Consider the following 15,716-nt stretch of genomic DNA (forward strand, 5'->3'; position numbering starts at 1 on the left):
CGCGGCCTCGTCAAGGTAATGACGGACGACGAGAAGCGTCGGCGATGCCTAGCGGCAATCACGGCGTCGTCGGCGTCCATCCGGCGAAGATCCTGCAGTTCGCCATGGGGGAGACGAGGTCTGATGATCCGGACCAGCGCGCGCGCTGGTGGATGTATCGCTCCGCCAAGGCACCGCCGCAGTAGGACGATCCCAACCGTGTCGCCTCCAAGGCGGAGCGCGTGACCGAAGTCGTCCTTGCCGTCCCCACGCCAATCAACAGGGCGTACTGGGACAGGTTTCAGCCTGACCTCCTCCTTCCCGACGACGTCTCCGACGCGGATTCGTCGTCCGACTCCGAGTACGACAACCTCACCTCCGACGCGGACTCTGGCTAGACCCGGAGACCGAGTCGTCTCAAGAGTGGGAGGTGGATGTCATCATGCTCTCTGACGACGAGCCGGATGAGGTGCAGATGGCACCACGGGCTGTGATCATCCCAATCAACATGGACGCGCTGCCGGATGTGCCTGACGGCATCGTCTTCAAGCAAGAGGAGGCGGACGAGGCGGACAAGGTGCCTGCGGAGGAAGAAGTGCATGTCAGGAAGGGGAAGAAGAAAGCAAGCAACAAGAGAGCTGCAGATGGGGAGGTGCGCCGCTCGGAGAGGTTGAAGATGCTGAAGGACAAGTGAAGATGAAGCCTTGAAGCCTTGAAGGATTAGGTATGCTGATATAGTAGAGCAGCATATAAGTTAAGTATTTTGGGACTGTTGTTTAGGTATGCTCTTATATGTAGAGCATATAAGTTATTTTGTGATGTTATGGGTAGTGAACTATGATGTTGAACTATGATGCTATGGTTAGTGAACTATGATGCTAAACTATGCTATGAATGTTGAATGTTGCTGTTTAGGTGTTAAAATAGAAAATGTTGTACTTAGTTAGTTATATTTGTTGTAGTGTTCCAATGTCTGTCAAAATTCACTAAACTCTAAACAAATTCAGTTAACTGACAAATTCAGTTAACTGAAAAAGTTCAGTTAACTAACAGTTAACTAGTTCAATTTGAACAATTCAAAAACTAGTTAACTGTCAAAAACTTAGTGAACTAAATAAATCAATATTAAGACAAATCAAAAATTAACTCAAAGTACTTAAATTGAGGGAGCATAATTCAGTACACAAATTAGTCAAATTACTTAATACAAATAAGTCTGAAATTCCAAGTGCAAAGTCATACTTGACCTGCTACTAAGCAAGGTCATACTAGAACTTGTACTGATGATTACATTACACCATCATTCAAATTCTTCAAGCATCTCTTTCAGCTTCCTTATCTTGCCCTTGGTGTCTTTCTTATGTTTGAAAAGATCACCAATCATGTACTCTAACTTCTTCTTCTCTTGCTTCAGCACATTCCTCTCCAGCACTAGGTTGTCCCTCTCTTGCACAAGATTGTCCCTCTCTTCCATGATGCTGTCCCTCTCTTGCTTCATTAGGTCCCTCTCTTTCTCTGCCTTGGCCCTGACAACTTGATGAATGGTTGTGAATGATTTGTCAGAAATCTTCTTCTTATCAAGATCTTCCTTCATGTCAGCCAGAGCAAGTTGTGTGTTGCCTAGCTGGGCAAGAGCTTGCTCCTTCTCAGCCACCATTTGAGCAAAATCAACCTTAAAAAACCTCAAGTCTCTTTCCATCTTTTCCTTCTCTCTCACAACCCTAACATTCTCTTGAGCATGAACAACATTGTCCTTGAGCCTAAGCTTGTTCTCATCTTCATACATGCCCCAGATCCTAGCTAGGCTCATCTTCAAAGGGGCAGGCCACTCAGGATCAACCCACTCCAGATAGCTGCATTTAGGTATGTCCTACAAATTTGCAACAAAAGAAAAAATTCAGTACAATGAAAATAGTAGTTAAATACTAGCTGAACTACACTATAAATGTTCAGTTTCAGACAGATCTCCAAAATTTCAGACTTGCAAACATTGAGATTCAGTAAACTGACAAATAACAACATTCAGTTAACTGACAGAAGCAACTTAAACACTGAAACTAACTGTCAAAAATAGAAAACATACACACTTATTCTAACTGTCAGAACTGTCAAACTTAACTGAACACTGAATCAAGAAAAATCAGCAACTAACCTTCTGTGCACAAGCTAAGAATCTCCTCCCACTATCCACTGAATCAAATGCCACCAGCTTCTGATACACACATTGATGCTCACATCTTGAACTCAGAGCTGTGGCCAGGCCGCTCCATTCCAAGCACAAGATGGTGGCAGGTAGCTAAAACATAACAAAATCAGCTTCATTTGCTAACTAACAATGCACAGCCCTCAAAACCCTAACCGTACCATAGCAAGAGATCTAACCTGCACTTCGCTGCTGACTGACTCAGCGTCGGACGAACTGCCAGAATCGCTCCAGGAAACCATTGTGACGAGCTGTGCAAAGGTTCAAGGTTCAAAGGAGGTGGTGGTGGTGGGGGAGGGGCCTGGCTGCCGGCGACAGAGGGAGAGGGAGAGCGAGAGGAAGGAGAGCGAGAGGATGGAGAATAGGGAACAGGGAGGAGAAAGGGGGACAGCAACGGTAGGTGTGGGGTGGGGAACAGAACAGGAATGGTAGGTGGGGTGTGGAACGGGACCAGCGAACTGCGGGTTGAATAGAGTGAACGGCAGGGGCCTTTGTGCAAAATTGCCAGAGCTGACCGGTCCACCCTGTGAACTGCCACATGGCACGCTCTGATTCGCTGTGGACTAAAACATCACATAGGGTGTCAAGTTTGTCGACTCCTCAGTCACATTTTGCAAGTTTTGGACTAAAACATCACATTTGGAGCAAGTTTGTGGACCTGAGGTGCTATTACCTCTTCTTATATTTTGGGACAGAGGGAGTAGCAAAAAGATATTACCTCCGTCTCAAAATTCTTGTCTAGATACATCCGACAAATCTAAGACAATTTTTTTGGAACGGAGGGAGTATCTCCGTCAGCTCCTAACCCTCGCCAGTCAAAGGCAAATCTGCCGTTTGAGACACGTCGCCCGTCTTGATAAGGACATTAGCGCATTATTTAAGTCACTAATCTATCAGAGAAAGATTATCCCGGAGCAAAAGTCCATAAATCATAAATGAAATATAAGGTGCAAAGTGCCGGAGTCAAGCTGTCAAATGTCATGTACTACCTCTGTTAACTAATATAAGACGTTTTATACTAGGCCCCATCCCAGTCCAAATTATAAACCCTCTCTATCACCACACGATGGGCTGAAGGCCTGAAGGCCTGGGGCTGAAATTTGATGGCGCTATCAAATACCAACTCCAGTTACCCTCTAAGGCTGGAAGACTGATGATGCAAGTTCAGTAAGAATACAGTTTCCTTGAGACATGACTGAAGGCATCAGAGAGCTTGATGAGCCAACCTGTAATAAGCCATGGGATGCCATATATACAGGATTTACTTTACAAGGTCATCCTACCCTCCTAATTTTGCTCAACAAAGACAAAATCATGAAATGTCGCCTCAGACCATACGATAACAGTAGGGCATGGCGAGGGGATAGGCGATATCATGTCACATATGATATCGAATCCTTTTTTCTTTTCTTTTGAAGATTGTTCGCTGCTTGTGCTTAGCTACAGAGAACTGGTACGCAGGCGCCATCCGGGGTCTGCGTCTCCTTCCAGATCCGGCCGGTGATCCTTAGCTTCAGCTCCTTCCGGTCGCCGCCCGAGAAGAACAATGCCATGTTCCTCTGGATTAGGAGACCATCATGGCTGTCACGCACCTTCCGGTGGCTGTCACGCACGCTCCTGGGGGTGCCCTCCCATACCATCTTCCTGCCATTGGCGCCGACCTCGAGGCTGTAACTGTAGTTCCGTGCCTCATTCTCGTCCCCCATGAAACGCAGGAAGGCCATGTACACTGGTGCCATCCCAAGCTGGAAGGCCTCAAAGTGCAGGCAGAAGTACTGCCCGAAACAGTGAAACACCTACTCAAAACATACCAAACAAATGCATCAGAAAGAGTAGATTTGAAATGTATATACAAGGTTACATTACTCGTCGTATTAAGAACTACCCTGTATGAGGGCTGATCTTATATCCAGGTGTATTGCACTTAAGCTGCACAAGAGAAAACATTCTTGCTATAAATACTTACCGTCAGCATCCAGGTGGCGTTTTCGACTTCTCTTGGGTTTGATTTGACGTATCTATGGTTGAATGTGCAGCCGCTGTGCATATCAACTTTGTGGTCATCCCTCAAATGGTTAACAAGGTAAGGAATGTCACCAGTCACAGAACACTCAGAACCAGCGTAGGGGCAACTGTATGGTCTAAAGCCGCACATCGCTTCATGCTTTATCTTGCTGTAGTATGGGAAGATTTCTGGGCAACCCAAGGAGTAGTACTTACAGGGAAGCTCAAGCGATTCAGCTACTTTCTCCAGTGCCAAACACCTGATATCACCGAGCTCTTGTCGGCAAGTAGGGCAACGATTGTGTACCCTAGCTTTGCATGTGGAACACAGAGTATGTCCATTTTGGCACTGTAAATGCAGTCGCAGAGATTAGAATCATGCCAAAAACCAGCACTACATAGTATATGTAATTCTTCAGTTCCACACAATCACATCCCTCCAACACACAGCCACATCTGCTATTACCAATAATTTTCCCCACGTTTATTTTGATAACCACACATGTGATCCCAAATTGCTTACATATATTCAGCGTTGTACTTGCATAAGGATCAAGATATTAATATTAGCAAGAAAATCTTCCCTTTGCATGGCTACATACTACAATACATATGTTCATGGTTGAAAACAGAGTTAGATTTGCTACCAACTCATACCCGGATGACTGGAAATGTAGTTTTTTTTACAATTGACTGTGACTCCGCATATATCTGATTGATCTATTCTACACGACTATATTCTGGATCCACCAAATGAAATAAGCAGTTCAATTGCATAGGATTAATGTAGGAATGTCTACCTCCAAGAGCAGTAATAGATTAGTTTCATATGCACTACTGATCCCACATTAAACATACCATCCAATGTTACTTTTACCATTAGCTATGCACAAGATAAGTTGATTGACCTGTACTCCACTTTATATCCTCCACTTAAGGGCTGATCACATATCCACAATCAAATAAAAAAATGAAATGGGATCATAAAATAAAGATAATGAGGTTTGAGATTGCCCAACTCCCGCAGTTTATAGTCATATCATACCAATTTCTGTTCAGGATTGTACTCCAATTTTCACAAGCTAGAAACCATCTAATAGCATGCTTGTTTGCAAGACCCTAAATTCTACCTTTCTTAAGCCTCTACATAGCAGGAAGGGATCACCGGAAATCCCAATGAAGAAGAATAATGATACAAGGAATATATATGCTATTTTCGTTTGATTACGGCAGAGCACATCACCGAAGTCGCGGCATATGTGAAATGGCAGACAAAATTCACAAGCACAATACACTACACCAATATCCCCAAGAATTCGACACTAGCTACCCAATTGGAAGCCATGAATTTCCCAAACCCAGATCCCCATTCGAACCCAAGAATCGGCCCCGAGTCCCGAAGCAGACCACCCGACACATAGCACGCCGCGCGAGAATCAAGAAGGGGGTGGGCAAAATCAAGAACCTGGTGGATCGGCGGGTACATGGAGTTGGTGCAGACGGGGCACTCGAGCAGCTCGTGCACGCTGCTCCCCGGCGCGACGATGCCCCCCGCGCCGGCGCCGGCCTTGGGGTAGGCGGCCGGGCGGGAGGCGGTGGCGGCGGCGAGGAGCCCGCCGTGCGGGTGGAGGGCGAGGCCGACGTCGTCCGCGTCCATGGCGGCGTCGGGCAGCGAGAGGCACTCGACGCTGTCCACGTCCATGGCGCGCGCCCGGACGCCCGCCTCAGCCCGCCGGCGAACAGCAGCGCGCGATCCGGGCTCCGGCGTGTGGCGCGGGGGGGGGCTGCGGGGGGGCGCGCCTCCGGCGCTTTGTGGCGCGAGGAGGGGAGGCGGGGCGGGGCTCGCGCCGCGGATTCCGGGCGGGTGGGGGGCGGTCTAAGAAAAGCGCGGGGGGCCCGGGCAATGAAGCGGCTCGACCGCACGCACGAGCGCTCTGGGATTAGGGAGGACGGAGGGAGGCTACGGCTAGTGCTATTATTGCTGCTGCCGTGCCGTGCTGCCTCGCGGTGTGGCAGCAATGATTTGTACTGCATGGCAGCCACGTCTGTTCTTGCTCCGTTTTGTTGCCATGGCACCATGTTGCCACTATCTTTAGTTGAAAAAAAGGTTTCAGATTTGTTGGCGCAGTCGACGGAGGTGAAGATTAGGAGACACACATGTCTAGTGGGTGGGTGTGAGTTTTCCAACTGGAGATCGTGTGGGATACCGATACTTTGAATTTGATTTGTTCTTATCAAGTCTCTCTGTTTCTTTTTACTCCGTATATAAGATTTGTCTTAGATCAAACTTTATTAAGTAGTTTAAGTTTGCCCAAGTTTTATATTAAAAAATACCAAGATCTACAATCTTATATATATACATATGAAAATTAATCCGGTGACGCATCAAATAATATTGATTTGATACTGTGGATGTTGGAAAAGAATGTACAGAGAGGAGCAAGTGGAACATGCTGTTGTTCATGGTGTGTGTGCCAAGCATGTCAAGTTTGGGGTTCCCACTCCCCCAATAGTGGCAGCGAGTTATCCAGATGCAAGGTCGCCTATGCTGTCATCCTAGAGAGCACGGAGGGGAGTAAGAGGCGTCGTTCTGAAGACCAAGGCTTAGTTTTTACTATGAATGGCAATAGCTCTGAGAGTTTACAGTATAAGAGTGAGAATGGCATCTCTGTAACTTGTAAAAGAGTGTGCGTTGAGAGGATTGAGGCTGTAGTAGGTGTTGATGGGGTTATCGTTCATGTAACTAAATAGATAGATGGGGGAGAGGAAGAACTTCAGGAGAGGATGAGAGAATCTATGGGAGAGGAAAAGGAGGAAGGTTGCACTCCACAGGAAGCAACCGATCCTGGGGCTGCCAGTCAACTGACGGGCGCGTTTGATGACGCCCGTCGAGAGCCATCAAAAATTTCAGTTGGAACTGTTCAGGGCTGGGACAACCTCGTGCGGTTCAAGAGCTTGTGTGTTTGGCTAATACGCATCGTCCCTGTGTTATCTTTCTTTCCGAAACTAGGAAAAATAAAGAGTATGTTGAGCTTTTGTGTTACTGGTTGGGTATGAGTTATGTGTTTACTGTTTCTGGCCATGGTAAAGGTGGAGGTCTAGCCGTGTTTGGGGATGAAGCATACTCTTGTGAGTTGAACAAATTTGGTGAACATTTTGTGGATATGTACGTGAACAAGGGTGATGGTACAAAGTGGAGGTGCACCTTTATTTATGGAGAGCCTAAGGCATCCAAAGGCACGTTATGTGGGATCTTTTGAGGCAGATTAAACATTTGTGTGTTGGGCCTTGGTTTATGGTGGAGGATTTTAATGAAGCTATGTGGCAAAATGAACACTTCTCTCGACATAAGAAATCTCCTAGACTCATGGTCAACTTTCCTGATGTTCTGTCGGAGTGCAGTTTATTTGATTTAGGCTTTCAAGGTGTTCCGTGGACGTATAATAATAAGCAAGAGGGCAACAAGAATATTAAGGTACATCTTGACCGTGCAGTGGCTTGCCCGCTTTGGTGTTCTATTTTCCCTCAGTGTAAGGCCTCCCATATTATTACCTGCACGTCTTATCACTGCCCCCATTTTAATTGAGTTGATGGGTAATGTGCGGGGGGAGGGGGAGGTTGGTAGACAGTTGAAATACAAATCTTACTTGGAGAGGGAAGGTTGTGTTTTGGATGAACAAATTAATGCTTGTTGGAATACATGATCAAATATTAAGGATCTGAAAGATGTTGCCAATAATTTAGAAAAAATAATGAATCTCTTCATGGATGAAGTCGGGTGCATATTGGGTATCTGCCAAAGAAACTTGACTGGGCTCGAAAGAGACTGGACATTTTGTTTAACAAAACTGATCATTCTGCTTTGTTGGAAAGAAAGAAAATTCTAGGGGAGATGGATGAACTTCTTATCAAAGATGAAACATTATGGAAGAAGAGATCTCCTCTAAACAAGATGAAAGGAGGAGATCTGATGTAGGGTGGAACCCTAGTGGCTGAGCTTTCATGATTTGGAGGGGGATTCACTACAAAAAAAAGACACATCCTTGACATTTTGGGCCGAACGAAATTTTTTCTGTCATACATATGACACTTCTATGACGATAATTGTGACAAAACCCGGTATCATCATAGATGTGGTGGGCTTCTACTTCTGTGACAAAAAATCATGACAGAAAATGGGCTTTTCGTCCTGGGCGGGCCGGAGATGCACCTGCATGACATTCTTTGGGCCGTCCATGACGGAAAAAACCGTGGTAGAAGCGAGGGGGAGGAAAATTTCGGGGAGTTGCCGGTTACGGTGGGAGGTCGGGGGCCGAGCGATGCACGTTTCTCTCATACACGTGCGAGGCGTTGGCTCTAACTGAACCCGAGCGAGGCGTTGGGCTCTAACTGAACCCAAGCGATTGCACTAACCCGAGCGATCGATCGATGGCTGTTAACTGAACCCGATGGAGCGATTCCTTCGCTACTGCTGCTAATTGAAGCCGATCGATTGGATGAACAGTGAGCGTTGCGGGGGGTTTGGATGAACAGTGAGCGGTGGCGTTGCCTCTAGATGAACAGGAACCCGTGCTGTGGAGGGCTGGATGAACAGTGGACGGTGGAGGGGTGGCCGTGGAGGGGTGGCCGTGGAGGGGTGGTTGAACAGGACCCTGTGGTGTGGAGGGCTCGATGGACAGTAGACGGTGGAGGGGTGCCCGTGGAGGGATGGTTGAACAGTAGCCGGTGGAGTAGCGCGCGGTGGAGGCTGGATGAACAGGAGCCCGTGGAGGCTGGAGGAGGTCGATGGTAGCCCGTGGAGGATGGAGGAGGTCGATGGTGGAGATGAATAGTATCCCGTGGAGTCCCGTTTTGCGGTACGCCACACCCCTCCCGATGAACAGGACCGCCGTTTCGACCGTAGGAGGTCCGTTTCATCCGTTTTGCGGTACGCCACACCCCTCCCGATCAATAGGACCCCCATTTTGACCGTAGGAGGTCCATTTCCTCCGTTTTGCGGTACGCCACACCCCTCACAATCAACAGGATCCCGTTCCGAATGTAGGAGGTCCGTTTCCTCCGTTGTGCGGTACGCCAGGCCTCATTTCCATCGCATGTTCCGTCCAAGCCGGTTGGCTCCCACACGTTCCGTTGCCTCCCGATGAACACGACGCATTCCGTTGCCTCCCCATGAACACGACGCATTCCGTTGCCTCCCCATGAACACGACGACGACTCTGTTTCTCCGTTCCGACCCAGCCATGTACGTATGCGCGAGTAGGCGTTCGAGACCCTGCCCGTATGTACGTACGTGGTCGTATTTTCTTTCTTGCACCCTGGCTACTGTACGTATGTGTACATGCTACGTGCGCGCCTCTACTATGACACGTACGCGCCTCTACTACGACACGTGCGCGCCTCTACATCGACCAGTATATATGTACGTACACGTTCGCGACCAGAATGACAACGTTTCGTACGCTTCGACCAGGTGGGTCCCGACTGTCAGGCAGTTCCTTACGTGCGAAAATGTAGTTGGTGGGTCTCAGCAGTCAGAGTAGCGAATCGTTTTTTTGCCCGGACGCACTTCCTTTGCGTGCGAAGATGTAGCTGGTGGGTCCCAGCAGTCAGGAGGCGAATCATTTTTTTTCCCGGACGCACTTCCTTGCGTGCGAAGATGTAGCTGGTGGGTCAAAGCAGTCAGGGGGGCGAATCGTTTTTTTGCCCGGACGCACTTCCTTGCATGCGAAGATGTAGCTGGCGGGTCCCAGCAGTCAGGGGGAAACTTTTTTTCATGAAATACGGTGGCCCGTCCGGTGGGTCCCCGCTTTCAGGTGGAGGAATCATTATTTTCCGCGTAATAAGGAGGCACTTCCTTGCTGCGGCCGTGGACCCAGCTGTCAGCCTCTCCACGTACAGTCCACGTCCGATGAAAGTCATTCCTTGACCACGTTGACCACGCCGCGCCGAGAGCACCACGGCGGTGGACGACGGCGAGGCCTAGGAAGGGGACGACTCGGAGTCGGGGAAGACGCAGCAGTGGATGCCCACACGAAGAGGAGTTTGAGGGTTCACTGGTTCGGGTGCGGTGTGAGGCTGCTGTCGCCGCAGAATAACAGGGGGTGTGGGTGAGTAGAGGGATGGCATGGCTAGCGGTGGGAGTAGCAGGGGGCGGTGAGGCCTCCGCGGCATCACAGCCGACCACGGGAGGCACGAGCACGCAGCACGACCGGCGCTGGTTTGGGCGGCTGGAGCAAGAAGACCAGAGGTTGAAGAAGCACTACAACTGTTGGATGAACATCATACGGTAACAGGAGCTAGAATCGTTCATATTGACTAAGTTGACAAAGCCCTCCGTCCCCGTCAACTTGGTAGGCCCACAAGTCAGCCTCCCAGTATGCTGGGTTCCAGCTGGCAGGGGGAGTGTTCATTTTTTTGTGCGTAATAAGGAGGCACTTCCTTGCATGCGAAGATAGCTGGTGGGTCCGATAAGTCAGCGGGGGGCACGTTTTTTTCGCGAAATACAGAAGCCCTTCCGGTGGGTCCCAGATGTCAGGTGGAGGCACTGTTGGAAAAGGCAGTGCCTAGGAGGCCCTTAGTCACGCCTAGGCGCTAGGCAATGGCCAAACGCCTCGCCTAGGGCATAAATGGAGGTCTAGGCAGGGCAAGCAAGAAATCATGCCATATACTGCACTAATATGCCAAACGGGTTATATTCCAATTGTAGTCGATAGTAATTAACTTACTTATATGCCCTAAACTAATATCAACACCCATATAATAATCACAAATAAACTACGAGTAAAAACTATATAACCGCCTAGGCCGCGCCTAGGGCGCTTAGGCACCGCCTAGGCACAAGGCGAAGGCCAACCGCCTCGCTTACGCCTACCGCTTTTTCCAACCTTGGATGGAGGAATCATTATTTTGCGCATAATAAGGAGGCATTTCCTTGTGTGCGGCCGTGGATCCAGCTGTCAGCCTCTCCACGCACAGTCTACTTCCGATGGTGTCGTTTGTTGACCACGTTGACCACGCCGCGCCGAGCGCATCCAAGGTGGTGGACGACGGCGAGGCCCCGGACAGCAACGAGCCGGAGATGGGAAGACGCGGGAGTAGAGTCGCAGACGGAGAGGTGTACGAGGGTTAACTGGTTCTAGTGCGGTGTGGTTCGGCAGTCGTTGGAAAAGAACAAGAGGTGTGGAGGGGTGGAGGGATGGCCTGGCCAACGGTGGAGTAGCGCTTCATAGCAAAGCGTGCTAAGCAGAGCTGCTAGCAGCAGGAGGCGGGAGGTGGTCCCGGCGGTGCTGGAGGAAGAAGACGAGAGATTGAAGATGGATGCCAGTCGTTGGATGTAAATCCAACGGCTAACATATCAGAATCATTTGTTGACTAAATTGACAACGACTTGCGTTGGCTTCGACCTATTGGCCCATATTTCAGCCTCCAAAAATGTGGCACGTATTCAACCTATTTTTCAGAATTTACAGTCTTTTTTTGCGCGGTAGAATTTACAGTCAATTTGATTTTTTTGAATTACAGCCATTAGCTGGGCTGGATGAACAATTAATGTAGCGTCCATGTGGCCCATTTATTATATTTTCTAAAAAATTACAGGCCATTTGCACTTTATCTAGATACACGATTTTGATGGGCTGATTCTAATTATAATGTTGGGTTGGGCGAGCAATTTTATCAAAAAATAAAAAAGGGCTGAGCATTTTGTTATAAATATATTTAAATAATAAGTGATATTATTACATTCATCCTTAAATCTTACCAAGCTTTTGTACACAATCACTAGGATTTTCGTGCCAAAACAATCCAGGATTTTATTTGTTAAGAAATTATTTTTATAAGTTAATAAGATGTGGGATATTGTTTTCTTACATATGTAAGTATCTGTTAAATATATGATGACAATAAAAATAATATATAATAACATATAAAATATTTAAATATATATAATATAGTTAGAAGGGAAACATAAGTTGTACCTGGTGTTCCTACTCTTATATAGAAAAATAGAATAGACCTCTGCGTTTTCTTCAAAAAATTACATAAATTGGGCTGCCAAAAATAAAACCTCGGATGGGAGGTCCATAGGCCAGTCGATACATGACGGCCCTAAGAAAATACAAATAGGCCCTCCCATCCGAGGTCATGAGCTGCGCATGTTAAAAATGAAAGCCTAGACGGGGCAGCCCAAAACCACGTCCAACACTTGCCAAAACTTCGTCCCTCGTTTTCTCTGTGTTTCGCACACTCGACATTGTGTGGGCATTTTGACTGTGCATCATATGAAGATGTGCTATGCATGAATGTTGATCAGCATGATGTTAACTGGCTGGTAGTTCCATTTTCAACCATGAATAAAACTTTCAACATGATGTTAACCCTGTTTGAAAAGGCCGTGTTAATATAAATGCTCCGCCTCTGAAAGTTGCAGTTTCTTATCTGAAACTGAACTTGCAATTTCTTATCTGAAACCGAAACTTGCAATTTCTTCTCGTCTACACTTTTATACTCCTATGAAACTACATTTTTTTAAGTGCTAAAAATAGATCTCTAGAATTCATAAAATTCTTCATATGCTCAATACTGCAAATCTGAAATTCAAAAGACATTCATATCTGAAAGTACTCTCAAAATACACAACACAAAACACAATTCACAACCTGCAAATACTGACAACCCTAAGCTCCTCCTGACAATTCACAACCTGCCCGACTATTGGGCTGGGGGGGGGGGCAGCCCCCTCCTATTCCTCGGCGGCAGACAGCCGCCCGGTGAGACGATGTGAACGGCGAGGGAGACGAAGCATCGTCGGGCCAATTGCTTTTCTGCTCTTGCAGTTGGGTTCGGTCCACGAAGACTCCACCGGCTCGCACTGGCAAGACATCCTCACAAACGGCACCCTGTAGATGCTCGATCCTTCAATCTCTGGTGGATGCTCCATCTGGGATCGATACTCCCACCACCGCTCCCTCACGATCGGATTCGGTGAATCTGTTTGCTCCATGGCCCAGAGGAGCAGCTCTATGTACTCCGGCGCGACTCCCTCCGGGAGTACCGCCGCCTTTTCGCTCTGTTGCAGATATTTGGCCATGGATGTCGCCGTCGCCGCTAGTTGGTCCTTGTTGTCAAACCAAGACTGTATCTCCAACATCCTAGCTAGCTTCACAGGGTCGCCGTCTGCGATCCTCACGTATCGGTTGTACTCCTCCATCGATCTACTTCTCCACAGCACCTTCACTCGCCGGCGGTGGTTTTTGAATGGAAGAGGAGAGGAGCAGCGCTGGTTTTGGATTAGAACGGGAGAGGAGTGACGATGGTTTTGGAGTGGAACAGGAGAGGAGGGGCGGTGGTTTTGAAATGGAAGAGGAGAGGAGCGGCGCTGGATTTAGATTGGAACAGGAGAGGAGCGGCGATGGTTTAATAGGAGAATGCGGAAGAGCGGCGCTGGTCTTGGAAGTATTTTTTGTTGTTTTGCGTATTTTGGGTCAAAGTTTGACCACGTACTGTATGTGACAAGCAAAATGTGAATGCATGTCACCAAAAATTGTATCGTTTGGTTCGTATCTGAATGTACTTTCAAATTATATTATTTTTGCAACGTATAACATATATTTTATGTGCGAAAATCATGGTCAATTATGACCCAGAATAAAAGGGAGACTAGTTAATGTGGGGTCGCTTTCTTAATTGAAGGGTAAATTGATTTTGATTTTGATCCAGTCACAGCGCGCCGGCCCTCTTGTCCAATCCTAAATCGCTGCCGCACGCTCCTCTCCCTCTTCTCCATTGCAAACCACCTCCTCTCCTCTCCATCATCTCCATTCCAAAACCACCATCTCGCCTCTCCCTCTTCTGATATTCTCCATTGCAAAACCACCTCCTCTCCTCTCCATCATCTCCAGTCCAAAACCACCTCCTCTCCTCTCCATCATCTCCATTCCAAAACCACCGTCTCGGCTCTCCCTCTTCTGATCTTCTCCATTGCAAAACCACCTCCTCTCCTCTCCATCATCTCCATTCCAAAACCACCGTCTCGCCTCTCCCTCTTCTGATCTTCTCCATTGCAAAACCACCTCCTCTCCTCTCTATCATCTCCATTCCAAAACAACCATCTCGCCTCTCCCTCTTCTGATCTTCTCCATTGCAAAACCACCTCCTCTCCTATCCATCATCTCCATTGCAAAACCACCGTCTCGCCTCTCCCTCTTCTCTATTGCAAGACCACTGTCTCTCCTCCCATCTTCCAAAGCTAGCACCGGACCACTCAGAAGGACATATATGGAGAGGATGCAGCAACGAATCAGGCAAATCACCGGCGGCGAGCAGGCAAAGTTAGCCAGGTTGAACGAGATGCTTAGTTGGTTTGACAATGAGTGGGAGATTTTGAGGACGGTGCGGGCCATGTGGCAATGTATGCGAAAGAGCGAGACGGCGGTGATGAGGGCGGCGATGTACATGTACTCCTCGGCAGGCAGTCACGCCGCAGTCCTCCGAGTTCATCGAGTATCTCCTATGGGCGATGGAGCAGACAGATTCGCCCGAGGCGACAGTCAGGCGAAGGTGGTGGGCGTACAGGTCGAAGGTCGAGCACCCAGAGGATAACGAATCGATCGAGTATGGTGTGCCGTTCGTGAGGGTGCAGAGCCAGCCGGAGCCACAGGAGTATTCGTTCTCCCACCGCAAGAGGAGGCCGGATGGCGCGACGTCGCTTCCCCGCCGTTCTCCACGGTTCCCTCGACGCTCGCCTCGTTTCAACGGCGAGGTAGGGTTTAAGGTAAGCTTCGCACTAACCTAATCTTCCACCTGCTCATGCTTACAATCAGTGTGACAGCTAATGAAAATCATGCTTACAATCAGTCTCCGAGTACTACGCCAATCACCCTAAAATAGCTCTGGACCTTTGGGTCAAAGTTGTGACACAGTGTACAAATAAAGAAAAATAGATTGGTGCTTCTTTCAGAAAAGAGTACTCCCTAGAAAACTGCCAATATAAGCTACTAGTATTTGGTTAGAGGATTTGCTGCCGAGAAAGATCCGTCCACAGAGAGCGCCACACATCCCACTGGTTGTGGTGGATGACAATGCGTGCATGCAGCATGGTTGGTGTCGGTAATTTTTACTTGGCACACCTCGCACTCTGCATATATGCCGGTTCCATACGTACATTTGTGCAGTTCCACCAAAATGCAGCTGAATAACCCTGTTTGCATAGATAATGAAAAAGCATGATTACATTATAGTGGCACTAGTTGATGAAACACACAAAATAAATAGAAGAAAATATTGCGATAGTATCATAGTATGCCATGCTGCGAGGGCGAGATGGGCCCTGCGACGCCTCATACGGTACGCCTCATACTGGACATCGTCCCAAGTCTCCCAGATACACCTTCTGCCAGTGATGAACATCAGTGTACAGCAGTAGTACAAGGAGGCGCCTTGAGACATTCAAATCTCTATTTTTGTACATATCAACTAAAATTAAGCACCCCAGTTTGCAGAAACGCTTAAACATTAACAATGGGACTAGTTG

At 48.0% G+C, this 15,716-nt stretch overlaps 1 protein-coding gene across 1 annotated transcript; it reads right to left on the reverse strand.

Annotated features, from left to right (window-relative positions):
* Nucleotides 1-3,378: 3,378 nt before the first annotated feature.
* Nucleotides 3,379-6,063, reverse strand: LOC123069400 (E3 ubiquitin-protein ligase SINAT5). The gene is made up of 3 exons (XM_044492251.1): nt 5,652-6,063; nt 4,149-4,535; nt 3,379-3,978 (listed from the first exon to the last, which is right to left on the reverse strand). The coding sequence occupies exons 1-3, from the start codon at nt 5,886-5,888 to the stop codon at nt 3,619-3,621; spliced, it is 984 nt and encodes a 327-aa protein (XP_044348186.1). The 5' UTR covers nt 5,889-6,063; the 3' UTR covers nt 3,379-3,618.
* Between the last annotated feature and the right edge of the window lie 9,653 nt (nt 6,064-15,716).

The sequence above is a fragment of the Triticum aestivum genome, chromosome 3B (assembly GCF_018294505.1).
Source record: "Triticum aestivum cultivar Chinese Spring chromosome 3B, IWGSC CS RefSeq v2.1, whole genome shotgun sequence".
NCBI classification, from domain to species: domain Eukaryota; kingdom Viridiplantae; phylum Streptophyta; class Magnoliopsida; order Poales; family Poaceae; genus Triticum; species Triticum aestivum.

Bases quoted from the DNA above. Each gene is read 5' to 3' on its own strand.
- LOC123069400 (XM_044492251.1), bottom strand. From the start codon at position 5,888: ATGGACGTGGACAGCGTCGAGTGCCTCTCGCTGCCCGACGCCGCCATG. The intron at 4,536-5,651 runs GTTCTTGATTTT...CTGCATTTACAG, and splicing joins TGTACCCGCCGATCCACCAG to TGCCAAAATGGACATACTCT. The intron at 3,979-4,148 runs GTAAGTATTTAT...TGTTTTGAGTAG, and splicing joins ACGCCACCTGGATGCTGACG to GTGTTTCACTGTTTCGGGCA.